Source organism: Vombatus ursinus, unplaced genomic scaffold (genome assembly GCF_900497805.2).
Source record: "Vombatus ursinus unplaced genomic scaffold, bare-nosed wombat genome assembly UNPS02011334.1, whole genome shotgun sequence".
Taxonomy (NCBI): Eukaryota; Metazoa; Chordata; class Mammalia; order Diprotodontia; family Vombatidae; genus Vombatus; species Vombatus ursinus.
Genome location: NW_020951112.1, coordinates 7,019,187 through 7,045,662, shown reverse-complemented (window position 1 = coordinate 7,045,662; position 26,476 = coordinate 7,019,187). Strand labels below are relative to the sequence as shown.

Genomic DNA, 26,476 nt, shown 5'->3' with positions numbered 1-26,476 from the left:
TGCACATATAAAGAAATCAGCTTGGCAGTGGTGTGGCAGAAGAATCAGGAAAGGTTCAAGACCTGATGTCATTCATTCAGTCTAATAGAGATTTAATTCAGTGCCTGCTCACTGTGGTACTGTGTACTAGGTACTAAGGATCCAGGGTCAAAAATGAAATAATCCTTGTCCTAAAGAAGCTTAATTGTACCAAGAAAGGCACGTGGGCAGTGAAACCAGGGGAGCTGTTGTTACATGTATATTTACAGGTGTGTAAATATAAGTTAACTTGAGGACAGAGCAACCTCTAGCAATTGAGGAGATGAGGAGAGGCTTCACTTAGTACCTTACCTTACCTTACCATAGTGGTACCTGCAGTGAAAGGTGGGGAAGCCTGTGCAAAGGTGTAGTGGCAACTTTTATTAAGCTCCTACTATGTGCCAGGCACTGTGCTAAGTGCTGATTATTACAAACATGAAAAAGAATGATGGACTCTGCTCTGAAGAAGCTTACAGTCTAATGGGGGAAGACCACTCCCAAAGGGGTTCTGAAGTGGTGGGCTGGAGAAGGCCTTTGTGGAGGTTTGGGGAAGAGCTCCTTGGCTCAGCCCTCCAGGGCTGAGGGCGCTGATGAGGGCTGAGGGCTGAGTTCTTGAGTCTCTCAGGGTGACAAGGTTCCTGGGCTTCTGATAGAGAACTCTAAAGGAGTGTAGCCACAAGTGGAAAATGAAAGTACGTGAAAAAGTGAGTGAGACAGGTTGGCTCACATGCAGAGAATGTTATGAGAAGTCATATTCAATAAGTCTGGAAAGGGAGGTGAGCACCAGGTTGCAAAAGGCCTTGAATGCCAAGTTGAGGAGTTTCTGTCTTATTCCAGAGGTAGGAGGGAGCTACTGAAGAATTTTGAGCCGGAAATGACCTGCTCTTATCAGTGTTTTAAGATTGAATTGGCAGCTGTGGGAAGGATGGGTTGGAAAGGGGAGAAACAGGAGGTAGGTGGACCCATTAGAAACCTCTTAAAATGGTTCAGAAATGAGGGCCTGAAATAAGGGGGTTGGAATTGGGAGTGGAGAGAAAGGAACAGACACTCAAGAGATTGTGCCAATGCGAGTGACAAGTGTTGGCAACTTATCGGTACAGGGAGAACATCAGTTTTGTATCTGAGGTTGTAAACATAGGTGGCTGCTAGAATGGCGGTGCTCTTGAGAGAGATAGGGAAGTTTGGAGAAGGGCTTGGTGTAGAGGAACAGGGTGGATTCTGTTTTGAATTCGTGGATTTGTGTTAGTGATCGGATATCTCTGCAGAACTGCCTAGCAGGCAGTGGATGGTACCTGACTAGGGTTGAGGAGACGGAGTGGAGCTGGACATGTATGTTTGGGATTCATTTGCCAGAAAAGCCCCTAATTGTTGCTGACATCCCTGAAGGGGAGAGCACCTGGAGAGGGGAGGGGAAGAGTTCTTTAGGACACAGAAGGAATCGTCCAGTGTCTATGGGGACAATGAGAAGAGCAGCGTCTTGGGAGCTCTTGGAGGAAAGAGTGTGCCGGAGGAGGGAGCAGGTGGTTAACAATGTCAGAAGCTGCAGAGAAGTCATGGATGATAAGGATGGAGAAAATATCATTTGATTGAGAAGTCAAGAAATTATTGGTAAACTTGGAGAGAGCCATTTCATGTAAATGGTGGGGTTTGAAGCCAAGTTGCAAAGGATTGAGGCACGAGTGGGAGAGGAGAAGGTGAAGACAAGTATAAATAGCTTTTTCTAGGATTTTGGCTGTGAAAGGGAGGAAATCATATGAAATGATAGCATGAGGGGATAGCAGGTTCAAATGAAGGTTTGCAAAGAATTTGAAGACTTGGTTATGTTAGTCAGCAGGAGGAAAGGAGCTAGTAGTTGTGAGGCAGTGGATAGAGTGCTGGGCTCAGGAAGCCCTGAGTTCAAATCCAACCCCAATTACTTATTAGCTGTGTGACCACGGGCAAGTCACTTAACCTGTTTGTTTCAGTTTCCTCAACTGTAAAATGGGGATAATAGTAATAGCACCTACCTTGTAGGGTTATTGTGAGAACCAAATGAGATAATTTTTGTTAAGTGCTTAGCACAGTGCCTGGCACATGGTAGGTGTTTAATAAATGCTTATAGATAAGGAAAGATTGAAGATGAGAGGGCATAATTGTGGGGCTAAGCTCCTAGAGGATATAGTAGATGGGACCAAGGGCCCAGGTAGAGGTGAGGAACAAGGCCACCTGTTTCTCAGGAGCTGGAGCAAAGGAGAGAATGGGGTATAATATGGTAGGTTTTCAAGTGTCAGGTAAAGAGGAAGCTTTGATTCATGTAGAATGACCTTAATTTTCTTAGTAATGTAGGAGTGAAGGTCCTTTGCTAGGAAGAAGGGGAGTTGGAGTCATGAAGGGGGGCCGAGTGCGAGAGGGAATTAGTTAGCTCAAAGCAAGAGGATTGAAGCAGTGAGGGCCAAGTCAAGATTAGATATTACAGAATTGTAGTGGACCCAGTCAGTACCTTTGTGAGACTTTCTACCAGTATTTGAAGGTACTCAGGTAGGAGTAGAGAAGGCAGGTGGTTGGGAGTAATACAGATTTGGGATCTGGCAAGATGTTGGGGGCAAATAGAGTGAATTTGCCGCAGATAAAAAGATAGAGTACAGTGTATGACTGAACTCAGTAACCGTATTCATGACTGTAAAGGGAGCAAAGTGTGGCCGAAGCAGCGCTGTTGGACCGAGAGGATGGGGAGGGGGGAGGGCAGGGGGACGAGAGCTCGTTGTGAAGATAAAAATAGGCTCAGGAAAAACAAGGCAGAGGCCACAGAGGAAGGATACCTGGCAGGTGATGATCAGAGAGAATTCTCAGGATTCTGGGTCGTGGAATTAGCACATAGCATGGCCTGTGGTGAGAACAGAGACCTGACCATCCCTGTGGGTGGTGGAGGGAAAGTGAAGACAGCAAGTGGGAGGAGAGGCCCAAATGTGAGAGCAAAGGAAGAGTGAGCTAGGTACTGACCCCTCTGAGGCATGGTGGAGGGGTGCATGCGGTGTCCCTCTCTGATGAAAATATCCTGGCTAAAATAAACACACTCTTGAGTATTCTTATTTAGGAAAAAGTAAGCTGTTTTCTTCGCTGGATAATGAGATCACTGCATCTTAAAATGAACTTTTGGGATAGCTTAAAAGAACATTTTTAAAAGTTTAATCTCTTTTAAAATTAGATAATTATTAACAGATGCTCCTTTGCCTCTTTTTTCTACAAATTAACAAATATTAACAAACATGAACATTTTAATATGCAAAAAAGAACAGAAAGAGGATTATATGTTATGTACTGTTTTAAAAAAATATGTATTTTAAGAGTCTGCTAATAACCACACTTCCCCACTTCTTTCAGCGTATGAATTTCCTTGTGTATATAGACACATATATGTATTATATACATTATATATGTATGATAACATTAATGTTGTCATTGTATAGACGGTGGTTCTGGTTCTGCTCACTTTGCATTAGTCTGTACAGCTCTTCCCCAGTTCCTCTGAATTCAGTCCCCTTTGCCATTTATTCATCACAGTAACATTCCCTTATGTTCATGTGCCATAATTTATTTGGCCCTGCCCCACTTGACAAGCACCCACTTTATTTCTCGTTCTTTGCTTCAACAAAAAGAGCTGCTACAAATATTCTTGTATGAGTGGGCCCTTCCTTTCCCCCATCTTGGATCTTTTGGGTATATATATTTAGTAGTGGAATAACTAGGTCAAAGGATACTCATAGTATGTGACTTTTTGAGTATTCCAAAAGACTTTCCAAAATGGTTGGATCAATTCACAACTCCATCGTCATTATACCTGTTCTCCTACAGGCCAGTCAACGGATGTCATTTTCCTTTTTCATCATTTCTGCCAATCTGATTGGTGTGAGGTAGACCATCAGTGGTGTTTTAATTTTTCTCTTTTTATTTGTGATTAGGAATATTTTTTCATATGAATTTTGATAGCTTGCATTTTTTCTTTTGAAAACTGCCTATTCATATTTTTTATTTACTGGAGAATGGTTTTTGTTCTTAGATATTTATATCAGTTCCTTATATATCTTAGATATCAGACCTTTACCAGAGAAATTTGTTGTAAAGGTTTTTCCCCTAGCTATTTCCCTTCTAATTCTAACTGCATTAATTTTATTGGTACAAAAGCTTTTCACTTTTATGTAATCAACATTTTCCATTATATACTTTATGATCATTTGTATCTTGTTTGGTTATTTTCTTGTAAAGCTAAAGTAGGAAATGATATGGGAAAACCTCATTTGGAAATTGGGTTGTGGTTCCTGCTCTAATTATGTGTTTATTAAATGTCATCTCAAATCTTAAAAATAAATATTAACACTCATTTTTCTATTGTTCTACTTTGTTGGTGTTTATTACCTTCATTACTTTGATAGATCTGTGATCTCTTTCCAGCAGCAAATTGCAGTCCAGTCATGTTCCCTCATCCTGCAAGCTTCTTGTGCTTGCCCTCCAGTCAGTCCTCTGTGGGGAGCTGGGGGTCGAGAAGGGTGTGGTCTTCTCATTGTGTGTGTGTGCGCTTCTATCATGGTGGGAAAATGAAGCTAAGGTTTCTAAGAAGGAAAAAATAATCCTTAAATACCTGTTTCTTGTAAAGCGAATCTTGAATGTTTTTCCTTTCTTTTATTCCTCTTTGTTCTTTTTCTATTCCTAAACTTGTTCTGTAAATTTACAGTGACTATAAGTTTGTTTTATATGTGTGTGTGTACATATATGTATATATACATATACATACATATTGTGTATGTATTAGATACACACATGGATATATGTATAATTCATTCTTACATATTAAAGTTTTTTTTCTAAATGCCATTCCTTGTAATTTTAGGCTAACTTGCACATTTTATTATACTTCACATTTAACTATATGTTGATTAATGAAAAACTTGAGTCTCTGTGGGCATTTAATCAAATGTTTCTGAAGTACTTATAAAACTTATTTAAAAGTGATTTGGAATTGCTCTTAAATGCTATCTGAAAAGCTGTCAGTTTTCAATACTGCTTTATTTCTTTTAGCTCTCTACCGTTATCTTTGGGTTTTCTTAGTATAAAGAATGATCTCAGTAACCATTTGGCTCTTCAAAAGCCACTTAATGTATAATAATCTATAAGTGGCTTTTGTGTATATGACTCATGGGAAGGGTGTGCATTTCATTGTTATCACCCCTTGTGCCATTTGCAGTATAATCATGTAAATAGCAGATGTGGATGTAAGAAACCTGTACTTACCTAAGCATTTAGTAGATTCAGAGTCTTTCATGTGAGAAATACTGTGCTAAAAGGTCTTCAGTTTTATTATAGATACCAAAACTTTTTCTTGTACAGAAATGTATTGCTTGTTTATTTAGAGCCTGCCTCACACTTGCTTAAGGTACATTAAATTGTTCTTTGTCAAAATGAGACAAATTATTAGTTAAATTACTAATTGAAAATCGCATTACAGTTAGCTTTTGAATACTTGACAACTGATTATTTGGTTTCTGTATCTTTGAGGAGTCTTCCTTTTCTTTTGATGTTTGTTCATTTTGGTATTTATTAGAAAGTAAAGAAAAAGAAAAGACAGAGAGGAGTTTAAATTTAATATCCAGAATAATTTTTAAGTCACTTTTTAATTTATGCTATTCTTGCAGAATGGGGGATATCCCAAATTCAGTATTGGTACTTAGGAAATCTTAAAATACCTAGAGCACGGATTCTTAACTTGGGGTCCATGAACTTAGGTTTTTCTTTATATTTTGATAACTGTATTTCAGTATAATTAATTTCCTTTGTGATCCTATGTGTTTTATTTTGTGTATTTTAAAAAAAACATTATTCTCTAAAGATACTTGGTTTCACCAGATTGTCAAAGGGGTCCTTGACACACACAAAAAGTTTAGAACCATTCACCTAGAAGAAGACCTATGTAGCCTTGGACAAAAATCATACAAAAAGAAATAGATGAGCTTACAAATCCAGCACAGTAGCAAGGAAGTAGCTGTTGTCCTTATTCCTATGGCTAGTTGGGACTGACTCTATTTTTGGTGACCAAAGAAGTGAGAAATGTCGCCCAAAGAGGGGTTGAATTACTTGAAAGGCCAAAATATTTGCCACATGTCATTGGTATGGACATGACCTTTTAACATACTCCCTTAGAGTTTGAAAAAACACCTTTTTCAATCATGTGCCCTTTTGAGTGGGTTCACCAGTGTCTGTCTTGACTCACATCTGCTCTTAATCCAGGAGCACAGGGGGAAATGTAGTAGAGATTCAAGGGCCTGTAACTCCTTGAAACCTGTGAGGATCTTGACTTTCAAGGATTCAGTTTTTCTTTTCCTTGATGTCTTAACTTACTGATTGTGGGAAAATGGAGGGACAAAGTGGTTACCTTCCCACCGTTTCTGCTTCCAAAATCTTACAAGTGTGACATAAGACAAAGTCTTACACAAGACCCATAATTTTTGGGTAATTAGTCATTTTATTAATGCTAACATTTTAATAAAAGAGGTCAGTGGCACTTCAAACAGTCTTTGAAAAGTGGTTGTTCCAGAGGAGGCAATCAACTCTGATTGCTAATAAGTAATGAGAGAGAATGAATCTTACACTGAGAGGCTGAACCTGTTCTAATGAACTTTGATGATATCATTTACTTCTAAACTGCTCATCCTTGAGCAATCTAGGCAAAAAATTTATCCCCCACCCAAATCTGTGTAGAGCACAATGGGCTTCCCCTCCTTAGATTAAATTCCTTGTAAGGTTGGGTGGGGTCTGACCACAATTGAGGAGAAAGTTAATTCAACCTTCAGAGACTGAGTTTTGAAATGAGGACTTCAGAAAAAAGGAGGGAACTCTGGGTCTCTCCAAATCACTGGTTATTAATAATTATTTCTCACACACCAGCTCCCTTTATTTTTAAAATGTGTATTTTACATAAAGAGAGCCACAGTATTTCCTTCATTTTTTAGATAACTGAATGACTATTGCTCTTCTAATTTTCAGACATCTGTGTGATCGTTGATTTCCTTTTTCTTCACCATGTAACTGTTAGAGCCTAGTTCCTATCCTCCTCAGTTTATAGATGAGCAGATTATATGCTGAGAGCTTATTTCTTGCCCCAGGTCAGAAAAGCCAGAACTCAAAGAGTTTTCTCTTCAGTCCCTAGTGTTTGGCCAAACTACTGTGCTGTGTGATCTCTGACATAGTTATACACATGAGAAATCTGAAAGATTGTGCTGCAGAGCAGCTTTAGCATTTTTAGGTATATCAGGTTTATTAAAAAAAAATGATACCAATCAGTTAAAGTAGCTTTTAAGCTATTTTTCCCAAGTAAATTCAAATACTTTAAAAATTTTTTTCTTGGCATTCATTGAATATAAAAATTGGCTTCTATAACTATATAATCTTCATAGGGAGATAACTGGACTTAAACTTTGGTCATTCAAACTAGTTTTTCCTTCCTATGTGTGGATGTGTATGTGTGTATATATATATATATGTATATGTATATATATATACATACATATGTATAATATGTGTATATATATATATATATATATATATATGAAAATATAATTTCTCAGCTCTATTTTTTTCCCCTAGAGGGCTGTCCTCCAAACTAACACATATTACCCAGAAAATAGAACTGGGTGTAGTGTTATTCCCATATGCAGGGGAGGAAGCATTCCTCTCACCCCCAAATGAAAAGTCATAGGCAGATCATGCCTGTAGATTTGTGTCTTCATGGCCTCATCTTTTTCCTATCTTGAGGGGAGCGCTATGGAAAACTATATTTTTTTTTCCCCCAGAAGTGAATTGGAAGCTTATCTTGGCATTATCACCCTTAGTTTGACATGATTTCATTGGTGGAAGTGCTTCCTTCACTGATGTGGATTGTAACCCCTCTCTCATTTTGTGTGATTCTTCACCTAGGGAAACTGTTGGACACATTGCAAGCCCTCTTCTTGTTCTCAGGGGTACCAGCACACCCCTCAGACTTGTCTAACTGTTGTCTCTCTCTCCTGTTGCACAACCAACCCACCTCCTTTCCCAGTTATACATGTCCTCCATAATGTCTTTTATACCACTTCCTTCATGCAAGGCCTTGTTGGTAGCATGCTGCAGCCTGCTAACTGTAAGCAGTTACATCCACCATCTGTCTTTTCCATTACCTTTTGAGTTATTTGTCATGTTAATTATTCAGGACTGTTGTTTCACGATTCACAGCCATATGGCATCACTGGGCTGTTGTCAATACCCATCCTTAGGGGGGTTTTGGGGGAGGCAGGGAACTATGATAAAAGCACTCATTTCTTAAAAATAAGATTTCATATATACCCATGAAGAGAAATTCAGTTTCCTTGTATTAAGATATACACCTAAGAATTGTAGAACACTTGGTTTCATTGCTCTTTTTTATGTTGATTACTTTTGCTATAGTTAAAAAGAGTTCTTGAGAAAAAGTATTAGTAGGGCACATTCAACAAGTACATTAACGAAGTCTGTTATTGATTCCATGGACTCTTTGAAAAACCAGGAATCTGGAACCTGTGAAAATGAGGAAATTAGTTTTTTTTAGTGAAATTGATAGTACTATGGAGTAATATCACAGAGACTCAATTTTATGTTAGAAATAGATCTTCTGACTATATTAAGAAATTTGCTTTCAAGTACCTGAACTGTATTGAGGCATTCTAACTGTATTGGGCTTTCTATGGATCAGGAATATATCTCTAAAGGAAGAAGCCTTACTGTTTCTGCAAAAATGCCATGGCTGACAGATCTCTTGGATTATAGTTAACTGCCCGTAACTAGTTAGGTGCACAGATTAGTGATTAGTCAACTCTGAGATCCATTTCTTGAAATGAAGCTTGGAAATGAAATATTTGATTATATTTGGCCCTTTATATCCAAAATGGGTTTTAAATGTAACAGTTTTAGCATGATCATTTTAAGTGTGATTAAGATTTTTAGGATATTGCTCTATGTAGAAAACTCTTTGCAAGTTACATCTCATTTTCTTTTTTTGAAGGGAAATTTTTGACATTCATAAATACAACTTAGGTGATTATTGGTAGATATGCTTATACTGTAAAAGAGTGACCAAAGGTACATAATTATTAATGACACAGAAAGTGTTTTAAGCCACTTTAGCTCTAGTTTTCTGGATTCTTTGCTTTTTTTTAAAGGCTTGCTTCCTAGAATATTTCCCATTTTGATTTGGTAAAAGATTTCATATCTAGAACAATGGTTTTCACAAGAATTTTCTTAAAGGCTACATCCATATGTACTTAATAAGACTGTCAAGGTACTTGCACAAAGTATGCATCTGCTTGTCCTTGTCTGGGGTTCCCTGAAATTTATGAATACCCATTTCTTTAATCTCTGTATTTTGTTTCTTGGGCAGTTTTAAGTGAAATGTCATTCTACAGTTAATGGCTTGGTATGCACAGCATTGTCCTTTCAGCCTTCATTTCACTGAGAGAACCTTTTGCGTTTCCTCTGTGTCCCATGTATTGATTTGCCTAAGAGGTAAAAGCAGCATATGGTGATGTGATAATGCTGCCTTGTGACAAGCATTTTTAGCCCTTTCTAAGAATTTGATTGCATGGGTTTTCTAGCCCAAGTTATTTTGATTCAGTTAGTGATGTGTTAGGGACTTTAGGGTGCAATGCCCAATATAGCGCCTTGACAGAGGGAGACGACAAACATAAAAAACATGATCCCTTCCCCAAGAGGGTGGAGTTTGGTTGGTGAAATAAAACACACACCACCCACACCAAAAACTAAAGAACACTTGAAAATCAGAAGGTATGTGACATAAACTGAGTCCTTCAATGATGAGGAGTTATAGATGAGAGGAGAGAGTCAATGCTGGTTAGGGTAAATCAGAGAAGACTTTTCAGGCCATGTTTAAAAAGAATGGTGAAGGACATAGTCTGGCCTAAGGAGCTTACTCTTCTACCGTCTCCTGTCCTTAGAATCAAAGAATCACAGGGCTTAGAGCTAGAATGGAACATGGGTTCCTTCACCTTTTTTATTTTATGGACCCATTTGGCAGTCTGGTAAAGCTTATTGATCCTTTTTGGAATAACAATTTTAAATGCAGAACAAATTATGTAAGATTATAATAGGGATCAATTATATATTAGAATTTTGTTATCAGCATATGTTTAAAGAAAAATCAGGCTCATGGTTGAGAACCGCTGAACTAATCCAGTTTTCTCTCTCTGCTTTTCTTTTTTTTAAAAGTGTTTGATCTAAGTAAGACCTCTGGAGGCTAAATGATTTGCCTAGGGTCACACAGATAGCAAGTACCTGAGCAGAGATGTAAACTCAGGCTTTGTGACCCTGAATCCAATGTTCTCTCCACTGTCAGACCAGTGATTTTAAGTATGGACCTAAACATTTGCTTTGTAGCCCTCTCTTTCTCCGCCTAAGACTATATAGAACCAGAATGACAATGAAATGGGGTGAGGAGTCTGAGTGAAGTGAATTCATCTCTGCTTGAAACTGCTGTGACTGGTGGTACTACATGGAACAAGAATGAGGGAGTTCTTATTTAGCTGATAGTTGGTTGATATCTGGAGTTGCATTTATAATAGTGAAATTTTTCTTTAGAACTATGTTATTAGGCTGCCAATATTTAACATTTTTTTGACATGTGTGACCTGCGTCTGGTGAGACAAATCTGACCCCATTTTGATTGATCAATCTGTTTTGTCCTCTTTCTTCACTTGCCTGCCTCCCTTTGGTGTCTACTTTCTAGCTAGTTTAGAACATGTTTGTATCTCCAGCTAGGAGACAAGGGAAGGAAGGAAGTAAAACGAAATCAGTTAATTCTGGCACCTTTTGGAAGCATACATGGAGAAGCAGTTGAAATATATGGCCCCAGTGAGGTCCATGTTCTTGGTGGGTGTCAGTCCTCTGTGCTAAACCCAAAACTTATCCTCCTAAGTATATGAAGCTTATCTCATTAAGTAGCCTTCCATTACCAGTCCTGAGGTCCATATTATCAAGTCTTTACCTGAATGGATTAGAGTCTTTTTTCTCAGGATGTGATAGGAAGTAACACTATATAATAGGAAGTCAAGACAGTATGGCGTATGGCACAAAGACCAGGCACAGTTGTGGAAAACTTGAGCCCTTTGGGATGTCTGGCGAGAGCTTTGCTTCTCTTGCTACTTCATTCAGCTTTTGAAAGATAAAAGGACCAAGGAGCAAAGTTACTGCTGGATTTAATGCTAATCAATGAGGAAGTGGTTGGAGTTGTAGGAGTTGACAGGAACTCTGGAAAACAGAGGCCATATCATCTTAGCATTTGTAATAGAAAGAAAAAGAACATTCAGTATGGACTTGTAGAGCGTGCAGTATGTACTTTGCGGTCAATAAATGTAGAATGAATGTTGTTCCCCGTACTTTAGAATTTAGAAAAGAGATTTCAGAAAGTGTGAAAAATAGTTTGGTGTGATCTCATGGCTGGAGACTAAAAGAAAAACACCATGGAAGAGGACTGAGAGACAATGATATGTTGATAGTATGATCATATATGATCCCAATGAAGAGGAAAAGGTCAAGTTGTAACCTCTGGGGCTTGTGCTCTAAACTGTCTGGACTCATGTTTTAAAAGGACGAGTCTAACAGTCTAACAAAGTCAGGTAGGCAGTGATAGCTGTGACTGCTGAGGGAGGGGGTTTAATATGTGGGTATTAGGGAGGTTAAATCCCACTCTGGGCTAAGCCTTTCATAAATTTTCAGGACAACCAGCAGCGTTTTCCTTAACTGTATTGTAGGGGCCCGACAGAGGAAGATTTAAAAAAGGGGTAGTCGGGGCAGCTAGAAGGCACAGTGGATAGAGCACCAGCCCTGGAGTCAGGAGGACCTGAGTTCAAATCTGGCCTCAGGCACACAATACTCATTAGCTGTGTGACCCTGGGCAAGTCACTTAACCCTATTGCCTAGCCCCCCCCCCCCCAAAAAGGGATAATGGAGCTACACCTTGATGAGTAGGTATGAAAATTTCAGTGAATGAAAGGGAAAGGAGAAATGTTAAACTCTTACTTTGTTTCTGTTTTCTCTATCAAGGAATGTGACCTTTAGACTGAAAAAGGATAAAGCAAAAATGGGTAAGAGAGAATGGAAATCAGAGGCAAATGAGGAGTTAATACAAGGACACCCAATTGGTCTGAACAAAGTCAAGTTAGTGACTTCTGTCCTGGTGTACTAAAACTTGTGGATGTGATTGTTGAACCTCAGTTGGCAATCTGTGAAGAATTAGGAAGAATAGGAGCATTGCCATGGAACTTAAAACAGAAAATGTCCCCCTGATTGTCAAAAAAGGGAATTGGGTGCACTCAGGTCTCTGGACCAGGAAGCTGGTGAAATTCTTGGAGGATTATTAAAGCAATGGTTTGTTAGCGCTGAAAAGGAATTGGCCAATTACACTGAGCCATCATCCATCAGGGAGTTGGCATGAATATCATGTATTACTATGAGGTTTTTAGACTCCTTGAATGCAGGGACTGTATCTCATTTCTCTTTCTATTTCCTCCAAAGTTTAGCAGTATTTTGCTTTTAATAGATACTAATAAATGGTTGATGAATGAATTAAAAAAAATTTATTCATATGATATCCTTGAGGACAAGATAGAGATATATAGGCTAGAGCAGGGGTGGGAAACCTGTGTCCTTGAGTCCCCATGTGGCCTTCTAGGTCCTTGAGTGCAGCCCAAACTTTACAGAACAAGTCCCCTTAGTAAAAGGATTCGTTCTTTAAAACTTGGGTTCAATCAAAAGACCACACCCAAGGACCTAGAGGACCACACGTGGCCTTGAGGCCACAGGTTCCCCACCCCTGGGCTAGAGGGTGGTAAAATTAGGTACCTTTGATACAATCTGGAGTATAAGAGCTGACATTTATCTGACACTTAAATGCTTGCAAAGCCTGTGACATGTATTATCCTATTTAAGCCTTCCTAAAGCCCTATGGAGTAGTTGCAACAGGTATAGGATTCACATTTTAACAGAGGAAGAAACTGAGGCTTAGTGAAGTTAATTGAGTTACCCGAAGGCCAGAGATGGATTTTTGACCCAGATTTCTCCTGACTCTGAGAATGCACCCTTATCACCAAATGGCGATCTGCCTTGCACTGTAGGGTGCTGTCCTAGGTCCTAGGTCTTGTTCTGTTTAGTTGGAGGAAGACATGTTTATTCTATTTGTGGGTGTTAGGAAGCTGGGAGGACTTGATGATCTCAGCAGGCTTTAATAATGATCCATATCTAATGAGAGGCTTTAATAGTTTAATAGTGTTATTAAAATGATGCACTCAAGAGGAAAAAAAATTCTCATGTGGCTAGAGAGCAACAGCTCCCATGAAAAAGACTTTTGAGTGAGTAACGGTGACATCATGGCATCCAAGAAGGCAGATGCCCTGAGGTTGTATCGGAGCTGTGACTGCCATCCCGGTTGGACCACCTGGGGACCTGGCTTCAGTTCTGGCTGTCAGCTTTTATAAAGGAGCTGGTTAAGCAGGAGCCTGTCCAGGCTGGTGAGAGCCAGCACAAAGATCTAAAGAGCTCTGTTGTAGAGAAGAGGAGAGACTTGGGCAGGGGGAGGGATGCAGTCATGGCACTCACATGTTTGAAAGATCTGTCACGTAGTAGAGGAAATTGTTTTGTTTGGCTCCAGAAAGCACAGTTAGGACAAGAGGGTAGAAGTTAGAGGCAGCCATTTGGTAGTTCCCTGCCTCACAGTTTGAGTTATCTAAAAAGGTTATCACACGTCTTCTTAGATAATGAGATCTCCATTTCTGGAGATATTCAAGTAGCACCTCCGTGATTTTGTTTAATCTCTTTTAAAGGACGGGGCCCATGGCACAGGGTAGCAGTACATGAGTGGAAGCTCAGGAGCTGAGTGGAGTGATCAACTGTAACAAAGTAAACATGGTATCAGTATCCTCAGTTTATAGATGAGAACTCTGAGGCTTAAAGAGATGGAGTGATTTGCCCATGATCGCACAGTTCTAGTCAGTGGTAGTGGCAGAATTTGAACTCAAGTCTTTCTGACTCTGAGTGTGGCTCTCCATGTGTGGTTCTCCCATGCTGTTTCCCTGTCTCATTCCACAATAAATCATGAAGAATGTGCTTTCTGAACTCTGAGGGGAGAGTGGTTGTTATTGACCTGGGGAAAAGGAAAGCTTTGTGGAAGAGCTTACTACCTTACTGTTTGAGCTATTGAAAGACGTCATTGTATTTGGGCTTTAAAGGATGGGTAGGAATTTAGCAGGTGAAGAACAAGAGGAAAAGTGTTTCAGCAACACGGATCCCAAAAGGCCCTGTGATGAGAAGAGATAGGGCATAGAGTACTTGGAGGGGACTGACCTGAGGGGAAGTTACAGAGGCAAAGTGGGGCCATGTAGTGGAGGGCCCTGCCTTTGAATGTGATTTGGCAGGCAATGGGGATCCCAGAATGGTTGTACTAAGTGATTTCGAAGTGCCTTTCCAAGTCCAAGATTCTGTGGTTTTATACATTCCCATCATACTTCTTATCTCTTTTATGTAACTTACACGTTCTACTTCCTGTGATTAGTAACAAAGTATTTCCCTCCTCTTTTCCGCCATTAGTTGTAAGCTCCTTGAAGGCAGAGGCTGAGACTTAACCATTAAATATGAGATTTGCTGGGAATGCTTGAAAGCTCCTGTTCTAGAAACTAGAATACTGCCTGTCAGGTACCCACCCCATGGGCATCCAGTATCTGCCTGTTGGTTGATCAGTAGCTGCGTTGTGTACATATGTATATTTATCTGTATTCACAAAATGCTGTATATGCCTGTGTTTCCGTGAAATGTTTTCTGTTTTGTTTTTAATAGTCTGTTCGTCAATTGAAGTACTCCTTGTTTAAGAAATCTCTCCTGGGCAGTGTGTCTGATAATGGAGTAGTAACTCTTTGGGATGCAAATAGTCAGAGTCCATACCATAACTTTGAATGCAGCCACAAAGCTCCAGCCTCGGGAATATCTTTTTCTCCTGTCAATGACATGCTGCTTGTAACCATAGGCCTGGATAAAAGAATCATTCTCTATGACACTGCAAGTAAGATGTAAGTGCTTCACTGCTTTCTTAATTTGGTAATGAGTAAATATTACCCCATATTAATTAGAGTATGCATTTGTGGCTTGTCCAAAATCTAGAGAAAATTTTAGCTGCACCAAAGATGTGAGCAGATGGTTTAACACAAAATAGCTTTTTTCTTCTCTTCTTTTATGAAGGATATTCCAAAAACTAAAAGGTTTTTTCAGGGATACAAGATCCTTTCTGATGTGGGGAAAAGGAAAGCTTTATGGAAGAGCTCACTACCGTACAGTTTGAGCTATGGAAACATGTCATCATAGTTGGGCTTTAAAAGATGAGTAGGAATTTAGCAGGTGAACATGAGGAAAAGTGTTTCAGCAACAAGGATCACAAAAGGCCCTGTGATGAGAAAGGATAGGGCACAGAATAACAAGAACATTGTTCTTCTTACAATGATGATACAGTGTTTAAAAAGAAATTTTCTATGAAATACAGTTGCTTATTATTTTAAGCATACAGAATTAGCTGTCTTAAAAATTGAATGCCCTTCACAGTAGATCAACTTAATATGTAGAATTTGAAACAGGATTCTTTTTGTTTTAATACACTAGGAAAAATTAATTGCCAGAAATCCTGGTGTTACAGAATTTGCCCAATATTGATGCTATTCTATTATGTACCATCTTGTTTGAGCTCTAATCTGGCCTAATGCTGGTCTTCATAAACAAAGCTACCAGGATGTTACAGAAAGACTAGGGCCCCAGCCATGTGATTCATGTGGGGAAAGATAATGTTACAAGTAATGACAGGGAATGTCCCAGCTGACACTTCCTGCCCCGGTGTTAAGTTTTTCATGGTTACTACTTTGATAGCTTTCTGAGTGTTCATTGTTATAACCCAACTTGCTGTGAGTCCTTGGCTACTCGAATTTGATGGGGCTCCATAGATTGTAATGCCCTTTGTCCCTCAGTTCAGTGCCTCTATATTCATGTTAATGTACATACTGTTGCTATGATGTGATTTATTAGAATAAGTCTGTTGTCTTTCCAGACCCTTTCTTCCTTCCCTCCTGGTCAGCTTAGTCTTAGCTATGAGAGTTAGAAGCTTCACCCGTTAAGTTTGTTGCCTCAGCCCAAGTAGGCCCAAGTATTATGTCACTTCTTTGGGGAAAGCTGCTTCTGTTCTCCTCTTAATTGCTTCCAAATCTAAGAGATGAACAGCTGGGAAGTGCTAAGGAGAAAGTTCTCTCTTTAAGAAAGGGTCCTAGCTAGCTGTCTGTGCTGTGGAGCGATAATGCGGGGGACAGCCACAGTGGGGGAGGGAGAAGGATGATCCTTAAGAAACTCCAGCCCAGGGGCTACAGGATTTGGAAGGGAGCAGAGACTTAAGGAAGGTGGATGGGCAATACATGAATTTGGCACGTGATTTAGGTGCCTTCATTTGGTTCTTTCTGCTACAAATTTAACATATAAACTCAACAGAGACATAGGCAGTGATGTGAGGAGCACATGCCTATATGTTAACAGGAAAATAGGATGAGAAATGTCCTTTCTAAGTAAGTATGTGGGCCATATATTGAGGATATTTCAGTCCAGTTCTAAAGTACTGCTTTGTTTAGACTACCCTATTTGGAGGATTGCATTCTTGTGACATTCTAGATATAAGAGATATTTAAAGGCTGCGTTAGCATACACTTATACATAGATCTGTGTCTTTTTTCGCTTATGAAGACAACTAAGAACTTTAGTGGCTGAGGCTCCCCTAACTGCAGTAGACTTCATGCCTGATGGAGCCACATTGGCAATTGGATCTTCCCGTGGGAAAATATATCAATATGACTTAAGGATGTTGAATTCTCCAGTAAAGACCGTCCTGGCTCACAAAACATCTGTGCAGTGTATAACATTTCAGTGCTCTTCTGTTCTTTCTAAGGTGAGAAATCTTCTTTTATCATTTTAGATTTTGCTAAGTAAAATCACAACAGTAATCTGAAAGATTGAGCTTCATGTTCGACTTAAAACATGATTTGAATAAGTTATTGTGTATTAAATTTTAAATGGCAGTCTTGTTTTTTTAAATATCCATGTGATAAACCTCATCTTAAAGATGCCTGTCTTTATTTCTGTATTTAATTCTCAGATAGTCTCTCTTCCTTCTAAAACCTCTATTTTAAAAATAACTAAACTTTTCTTTGTAACTTAGAAAAAACCACACAGATGCCATAAAAATGCTGAAATTGATATGGGAGAACTCTGACCTCCATAGCAAAAAACAAAAACAAACAAAAAAAAGGGGGCATTTGTGGCTTGTCACTGCCTAGATTGGAGTACTAGTAATCAAAAAATTTTAAATTATTTTTTATTATATTTTAGTCAAGTTTAAATAAAGGCTCTTCAAATAAATCTGCCTTAAACAAAAGAACGGGTAAAGTGAGCAGCACCCCAGTTCAAAATCCTGGAATTGTCAGAGAACCAGCTTCTCTATCAGGTACTGCTGTTTTATCTCAGCTCATGACCACAGTTGAAGGGAAAGGATCGGTGGCTGTTCCGGACAAATCAGGTAAAGCTATTTTAGTATCTTAATATTTTTAGTATTTTTCACCAGATTTATATAGCCAGAATTTTCCCTGAAACCCTGAACTGTCTTATTTTTTTGTTTAAAGTAAATATAATTTTCTTTTTGTATTTAAGTAAAAGTTTTAGGGTTTTTTTTTTAAAGATGTTACAAACTATAACAGTGTGCACAGTAAAGAGTACTGGCTACCTACAAAGTGACAGAATGATGTTGGTTACAGAAATTCTTGGTGCTTCAGCTACTACAGCACCATTATGACCAAAAATTTATGAGGTTGAGGTAACATGGAGTATTCTCCCCAAACATGGATTTAATCTTACGCAGTTAAGTAGAGCATTCTTTATATTTTATTTCTGATTGTCATTTCAAAATGGAAAGAAGGAAAAGTTGCCTTTTAAAGTATGATGACTTTACAGATGAAAATCATTGAAAGATTTTTTTTTTAACTACTTAGAGGTAGATCTTTGGGATAAACCTTTTCTTTCCATGATGTTCCTTTGCTTCTTTCTGTATTGACCAACTGTTTCATTTGCTTTTGCCTGCAATAGAGTACAATGGTACAGCACTCTTAAATTGTTGAAAGGAAAGAAGGAAGCCTTTTTAGTATCTACTAAGAAATATGTCACATCAGCAACTTCTAACAGCTAATTAAAAGAAAAAACCTAAATGTGTGCTGGTATGGAAATGAGCATATGGAGGTGCCATTTTTCACTTATTCAACAGGTATTTATTGATGCCTTCAATGCTCAAGGCCATTTCCAGAATAGTAATTACTTTCTGGTGTAGAAGTCCTTGTATATATCTGTCATAATTTTGAAGTGTAAGAGACTTAGCAAAAATATTTGCTTCATGGGTTGTGTAGTTTATGTATATATAAACTATATATGTATATATATGTATATTTGTTGACTTGGATAGTAATGGGTGTTCAGTCTTCAAAATATGTAAATACATCTGTGATCTCATCCCTTTGAACACTGCTTCTTGTGATGGGGATCTCATCCTGTCCTGAGCACTCTTTCTCAATTCCCTTCCATAAATGTGCCCCAGGGGCTCTACCCGATGCATGGGGGCCTTTCCTCTGACATTGTGGGGTGACAGTAGAGTTCTTAGCCCATCCACCACATTCTTACTCTCATACGACAAGTGCTTGTTTCTCGCTCATATGTTTGAGGTGATGAGTACTTTTAGAAACTACTAAGTAGTGATTTTATATTGGCTCTGGATATCTGTGTTATCCCTGTATGTCCTGATAGATACAGGGGAAATTATTAATCATTATAGAATCCAATGAAATAGCATTTCAGCTCACTTAGGAAAAAAATTGTTGTTCTTTTCCAATATAATATCAAGTCATTTTTTCTAGGACTTGGAATTACTTTATTTATACAAACTATAGTTATTTTTAAGAATTATAAAATTAGTTCTATTGAATGTAAGTTTTTGGAAGTCTTCTTGTTCAGTAATGACAACACTCCTGAGGAAGTAAAAAAAGTTCAATTTATCTAATTGTTGTTGTTCAGTTGTTATCAGTCATGTCTGACTCTTTGTGACCCCATTTGGGGTTTTCTTGGCAAAGATACTGGAATTGTTTGCCATTTCCTTCTCCAACTCCTTTTACAGATGAGGAAACTGACGCAAACAGGATCAAGTGACTTGCCCAGGGTCACACAGCTAGTAAGTGTCGGAGACCAGATTTGAACTCAGGTCTTCCTGATTCCAAGCCCAGTGCTCTAGCCACTGTGCCACCTTGCTGCCCCCTCAGTCTGTCTAAGGGTATTGCTTAAAGATATCTAATAGGTAGTTACCCTATGGGTGAAATGGAGAGTTTACTATTTGTCTCCAAGTATCATTGAGCAGTATTACTATAATCTAGATTAGAATAGCTATCCTAATATGTGCCTTAAAAAAAAACCCATGTTGGCAAAACTAAGAACTTTAAGAAAAGCCTTATATTTATAAACTAGGAGGTGAGGAGGCATAGATTTATTGAATTTTAGTACCAAGAAGGATTTTGATAGTTGCCTAATTTAATTCTCCTTGTAACTTGTTCAGAAAGCTTAAACCCCCAAAGAGATTCAGAAACTGAACCAAAAGATTGACAGGGCCATAGCAAAAATGACCAAGCTCCATTAGTTACTTTCTCTAGAGGATTTCTTATTTTTAAATGGAGGAGCAAACCATGCCATTCTAAATGAGAAGACAAGTAGTTTCCCAGCCACAGTTCTCATCATGTTAGTTAATAATCCTGGTCATGTGAATAACCTTAGAGTTTGTGTGAAGAAGCAGAGATCGTAGGCCAGGCTTGGGGTCTACCTGCTGCCTTGAGGCCACATATGGCCTTCTAGGTCCTCAAGTGTAGCCCTTTGACTGAATCTAAACAGATTTGGTCTGTGAAGTTTGGATTCAGTCAAAGGGTCACACTTGAGGACCTAGAGGACCACATGTGGCTTCAAGGCTGCAGGTTCCCCACCCAGGCCCTTGGTCACTTAAACAAACTCATTATACTGAGAGTGAATTTACGTGTAACTTTTTTAGAAAAATATTTATTGTTTAAACCGTTATGGTATTATAGTGTTTAGAGTAAACTTTAAAAAGGTAAAGTAGTAAATCTTGAAATTATGCATAATTCTTAGGAGTTATAAGAATCCTTTATGGTGTTCATAAAACTCACTTAGTAGGCTTCATGATGGAAACTTGGATCAAATGAAGTAACATCTACTGCACTTTGCAAACCTCAAAGTATTCTAGAAAATGCTGCTGCTACTACAGCTCCTGTTATTATCAACGTTATCATTACCACTACTTGGCCTGGGTATTCTTTTGCTATTATAATGATACTTGGCAGGATCACTACCTGTCCCAGAAAGACACAGTTGGGCACTAGGGGTGTTTACCCTAGAAAAGAGAATACTTTGGGGGAGAGAGAGAACATGAAAGCTATCTTCATGTATTTGAATGCCTGTTATGTAGAACAAAGATCACAGTTCTACTGCTTGACTCCTGAGGGAAGAACTAAGGTTACTGGGCAGAAGGTAGATAGATTTTTGCTAATTGCAAGAAAATATTTCCATGTGACAATTGCTCTCAGCAGGTAGTGAGTTCCTTATTACTGGAGATATTTAAGCAGAAACCAAATTACCACTTTTGGATGAGATTAATGTTTGGGGAATTCATGCTTCAGATAGGGTGGACTAATGCTGATTAAGGTGCCGTCCTTTTAATTTGGAGAGCCTGCATTTATTTGATACTGTTTCATGAATAACAGAAATTCATATCAGTCTCCTACATTTTTGAGGTTTTTTCTCCCTGCTCCCCTTCCCCCACAAAGAGTTTTTTCCTTCTGTCAGCAACAAGTTGTTGTGTCTGTGTTACATACACCTTAAAGTCTTAGAAATTTATAAGAAAATTATTTTTATTCTAAAGGATAAATAATACAATCTCTGTTAGTGTTAAAAAAAAAAAAGGATAGATTTTATTAAATACATGCTGGAAAATCTTCCTTTGGTTTAGGTGGTTCAAACTTTTCCCTAAGATTTATCAGGCTTGTTTAAAAGGGAGGCATTTCTGAAGAGCCACCTCCTTGTATTCTGGGATCTCTGTATCACGTATCTACAACGATGACCACTGTGATAATTGTTTGGTTGCACAGGTTTTTGTCTTACATCCAGAAAGACATTTACCAGAAATGTTTGTCAGATGTTCACTCGTGGTCTTCTTGTCACTCACCTAATCATTTCAGAAAAATCAGAAAGCTGGAAGCTTGACAGGTTGTTGATATGCTGTTGCTTAAGGCACCTTGTTTTGGCCAGGCTTGTGGATCTTGGCTTTTGGCTCCTGGCTCTCCTGGAGGCTTCTGGCTGGCACTAATTATATAAATAATTGGGTTCCATAGTTTCATATCAGATAATCCTCCAAACAAGTGGTCCAGCATCAGGGCCTGGAAAAGTCAGAGCATACGGTGACCATTCTTTTGTGTTTCCCTTCTAAGAATATACTAAAGCCCTTCCTTTTAGATAATATGTAAATTCCCACCTATTCCCTGTGTCTTTTAGCAACTTTGACCTTCTGGAACATAGTTCTTAAGATAGAAAAAGCAGAAGGGATTACTGAGCATCCAAAACAGGCGGCTCTGAGCACCTGCCCTAAAATTGGGCTTTCTGCTGTGATAGTGGGGCCTCTAAGCCCCCTTCAGAGCCCATTTGTTCCTGAATACCCAAATTATCTGTGTATGCCAGCCCAGGATAATAATGGATGTTTAGTGATGTCACAAATCTTAAAGGAAAGATTAAATAACATTCAATATTCCATCCACCCCCCAGAAGGGTATGTCATATTCTAGGCAGGATTTCCATCAGAATTGGTTAGGAGAAACAGAATGGTGGTGCTTGGAAGAGTAAGCTTCCACTCCCTTGAAAACTCACCTTTTTAGAGCTCAGAAGATGGTGGAGAAATGGAACCTCGCTCTCTGTGCTCCCTTGTACTAGTATTTGTGCTAATGTTCTTGATAAAGCCACATCGTTACTAAATGCCAAACTGCCAGAACACAGGTGCAGCTTTCCAGTTTTTTTTATTAATTCCACGTAACACAGGACTTAGTTTTATATCTGTTATCTTTTTCTTCAGGCTTGCCTCGCAGCACAAATCCAGATGTCATTCCCTCTAGAGAGACAGAACATGGGAAAAATTCCGATCTCTCCGGCTTTGAGGATTCTGGGGGGAGGAGTAGTTTAGGGGACCTCTTTTCACCAGTGAGAGATGGTAAGTCTTTTGTTCACAATTCTGAGCCCTTTTTAAAAATATTATTAATTATATTCAGAAAACATCCTAGGTAAAGATGGCGGGTGAAGTTGCACTTACTGCAACTTCGGTGATCACTTCTTGACCCCTTTAGAACAAGGTGAAAGACTGGTTGGTTTAGGGATTGAGGCAAAGGAACATTTGGTCTGATCCTTTTACACCTGAATTCCTCTAATGATCTTCTTCTGATACGTTGTATTTGCTGGAACAAAATGTTAATAGGATGCTTTTGTGTAATTACTGTTGTAGCCCTAGATGTAGGGCTATGAGGAGCCTCAGAGGCATCTAAACCAACCTCTTCATCTTACGGAGGAGGAAACCGAGCCAGAGAAGGGATGTTATTTGCTCCAGATCACAGAGGTAGTGAGTAGCAGAACCAGGCATCCCTGACTCTCTTGTACCAAGAGGCAAGAAGGTCAAATGGGCGGTCATAGTAAAGATCACCACAACAGCCCTCTTGGCTGGAGCTCTCTCCTCATACCAATTCCAGGAGTATGTAAGGATTACCCCACTTTCCAGATAAGGAAACTGAGGCTCAGAGAAATGAAGTGACTTTCCTAGGGTCACATGGTAAATTCCCTGTTCTTATGGCTAGCTAAGTCTGCTGATTTTTAGAATCATACTATCTATGAAGGAAAAAAATGGTGCTGAATTTGGGGTCTCAGAAATGGAGTAAATGCCTCGCTCTACCACTTACTAGTCCGTAGCCTTAGACAGATCACTTGAACCCTTCTGATTCTCTTTCCTTGTTTGTAAAACACTATTAATGATACTTCTGTCCCCTTTTCATGACTCATTTGTAAATGGTGAAGTGATATAAAGGTAGATGGTACCCAGGAATATTGTACATTTGTTTAACTCTTTCATATATGTTGTTATTCAATTCTCAGAACAACCCTGTAAGACCAAAAAATAACCTTATTAAATTATAAAATATCTGGACAGGGTAGATGATCTGCCAAATCTAATAAAATGCAACTTAGAAACAAATATGAAGTTGCTCACGTGGCTTCAGAAGACCATATGAGTTGCGGCTTGGAGGGAAATCTACCTTTATGGCTTCTTCTTGTCTTGTTCAGTCATGTCTGACTCTCCAGGACCCCATTTGGGGTTTTCTTGGCAGAGATACTGCAGTGTTTTGCCATTTCCTTCTCCAGCTCATTTTCCAAATGAGAAAACTGAGGCAAACAGGAGTAAGTGTCTTTCCCTGGGTCATACAGCTAGTTGGTGTCTGAGGCCAGATTTGATTAAGAAGATAAGTCTTCCTGGTTCCAAGCCCAGTGCTCTATTCACTCTGTCATCTAGCCACCCCACCCATACAGCAATTATTATCAAAAAGACCCTTGGAATATTGTGAATTACCAGCTTAATATGAATGAATCATAATTATAACTGGAATTTCTAAAGTGCTTTAAATTTTCCAAGGCCCCTTATATACATTGTAACATTTGAATTTTACACGGTTCACAGTTGAGGAAACTAATGCTCAGTGGAGTTTACATGATTTGCCTGGGGAGCCCAAGTCTTCCTGATTCTGATTTTTGCGCCCTCAATCATAAAATAAAAGTTAATTAAATTTCTTGGCTCCATTAATAGAACTACAGTGGGTAGAATGAAGGAGATGACAATCCTTTTTTGCCCTGTCCTTAATAGAGCACTTTGGGAATATTTTGTGCAGTTTTGGGTACCGTGTCTTAGTGTTGTCCAGAAGAAGATAGCTGTGATGAATGAATGAAGCATTTCTTAAGCACTTATGCTGTGCAGTAAGCATTAGGGATATAAATAGAATGGTCAAATGGTCCCTGCTCTCAAGGACCTCCCATTCTAATGGGCGGGGGACAACCCATATGGAGCATTTCAGGTGCAGGTCAGATAGAAGGCCCCATGGTCTTTAGGGTGCAGCCTCCAAATATTTGCATACCTCTTCTTTAATGTCCTTTCCACTTAAAACATCGTGTTACTTTCTGATGTTAAACCCTCTGATTGCCAAAGGCTTTGGTGGCAAGAACTTTACTCTCTTGGTGTCTAGTAAGTCTGGCTCTTGCCTCTACAGGATCAGTCCCCAGAGTGCATCTGTACAGGGATTCCTCCTCAGGGTAATGGCTGCGAGCACTGGGCTGGAAGCATGGTTATTCCCAAGGCCTTTGGGTTCAAGGTTCCAGGCTGTCTCCATCAGAGTCCGAGAGTACAATGGTGGTCAAGGTAGTAGTGGTAGTTTTAGTTCAGCTTGCCTGGCCCATATTGTCTCCTTTCTCTCCCTCAGGGTGCCTTGCTGCTTCAGTAGACTGGCATGTCTGCGCTGGGTGTTGCAGTTGGTTGTCGCTTGGTAGGAATGACTGACCTCTTTTCCAGAGCGACTTCCCCAGTTGATGGCTTTGAGGTTTAGTGGTCCAGGGGATGGGTGGGGTGTGTGTGCTGATACCACTTCCAGGGCTCTTGTGTTAATTTGCCTTTTGATGGCACTTGATCAGTAGTAGTTTTTGGTGTTGATGAGGAAGGTGGACTCTGATTTCTTCATACAACGATGGCTGTGGAGGATGGGCTGGAAGTGGTTCTGATGGTTTGGGGGGACATTGCTGTTCCTAAGACTCTTGGTCTGAAGGGAGATAATTGTCAATGTGGTTGGTAGTGGTGATGGTGATTGAACCTTCCTGGCACATGCTGCCTCCTCTCACTCTCCCTCAGAGTCTCTCTCTGTGTCTGCTACCCCGACCTGCCTGCTCATGTGGCTGGCCCTTGGTTGGCATTTGGTGGAAGTGGCTGACTCTTTCTCCACGGAGCTGCTTCCCTATTTGATGGTTGTGGGCTATAAGCCACAGTAGTGGTCTGGGTACCTTTGCTGTTCTTAGAGCTTTTATGATATCATATGTTGATTCACATGTTTTTCAGAACCAGTTACAAGGGTATTTTATCTTAGAGAAGAAAACACTTGCAAAGTTGGATGTGGGACGTGATTTCTTTGTCTTTAAAAATTTAAAATATTTTCACATAAAAGAAGGTTGCAGTTTAATCTACTTGGCTGTAAATGGAAGAACTAGCACCAGTGGATAAAAGCTTAGAAAGAGGCAGATTTTGTGGACTACTTCAGGAAATGCTTATCACTGGAATCACTCAAGTCAGTGATATTGTAGAAGTGATTTATGACTTAGGAAATGGGCTGGATTATGTGACCTCAAGGCTCCTTCCAGCTCTGAGATTTTAAATTTGATTCTAGGTCTATCAGATAAGGCAGTATCTTCATTTTCCAGATGTGGAAACTGAGGCAGAAATGTTTACCCAAGTACATGGTTGTAAATATTGGCCTAGAAGCTAATGCCTAATGTTCAGTGTTTTATAGCATTGGAGATTAATCTGGGTCCTCTAGTTTGTAATTCTTGAAAGGATAAAATTTGACTTGCAGTATTATTTTTTGAGGCCACAGACCCATAGTGTGCTGACTAGTGATCTAAATATACCTGGATGTACACAGTGCATGACTTACTGGAGATTATAATATTAGGTAGCAAAGAACACGCAGTGTGCACCTTGCCTAGAAACCCTTAGAAATTGTTCACTTTTTAATTTTGTGGAGAGAGTTTTTTACTTTTGATTTTTCTGTTTTTAATTTCTTGCTTTTCTAGTCTGTTGATTTCTGAAGTATATAAAAAGTCATCCTAAAAGTACCTTTCCTCAGTTTTGTTATTCCCCTGAGCCTACAACCTTCCCACCTCTCTCTCCACTTACATGTGCTGCCAAAGCTCTGGAAAGAGTGATCCTCAGTTACAGATTCCATTTATTTCCTTACCACCACATATTCTTCAGCCCCTTGAAGACTAGCCTTTACAACTACTGTTGTAATGACTCTTCTTTCTTATAGGTCACTCAGTAATGAGCAAATTGGCAATTCCAGTGGCTTTTCTCCATTCATCCTTGATGTATCTGTAGCCTAGTGTTGACCAACTTCTCTTAGCTATGGAGAAGATGTCCCAGTTTCAAAGACAGATTCTTCCTTTTCTATCTCAT

General features: G+C 39.3%; 1 protein-coding gene across 1 annotated transcript in view; it reads left to right on the top strand.

The window, feature by feature from the left end:
- NEDD1 (neural precursor cell expressed, developmentally down-regulated 1) overlaps positions 1–26,476 on the top strand; it is a 63,881-nt gene that overhangs the window by 17,969 nt on the left and 19,436 nt on the right. The window contains exons 6-9 of the mRNA XM_027855865.1: positions 14,899–15,128; positions 16,831–17,032; positions 17,473–17,659; positions 22,301–22,435. Coding sequence (XP_027711666.1) covers positions 14,899–15,128; positions 16,831–17,032; positions 17,473–17,659; positions 22,301–22,435 — 754 coding nt within the window. The remainder of the gene's footprint in view (positions 1–14,898; positions 15,129–16,830; positions 17,033–17,472; positions 17,660–22,300; positions 22,436–26,476) is intronic.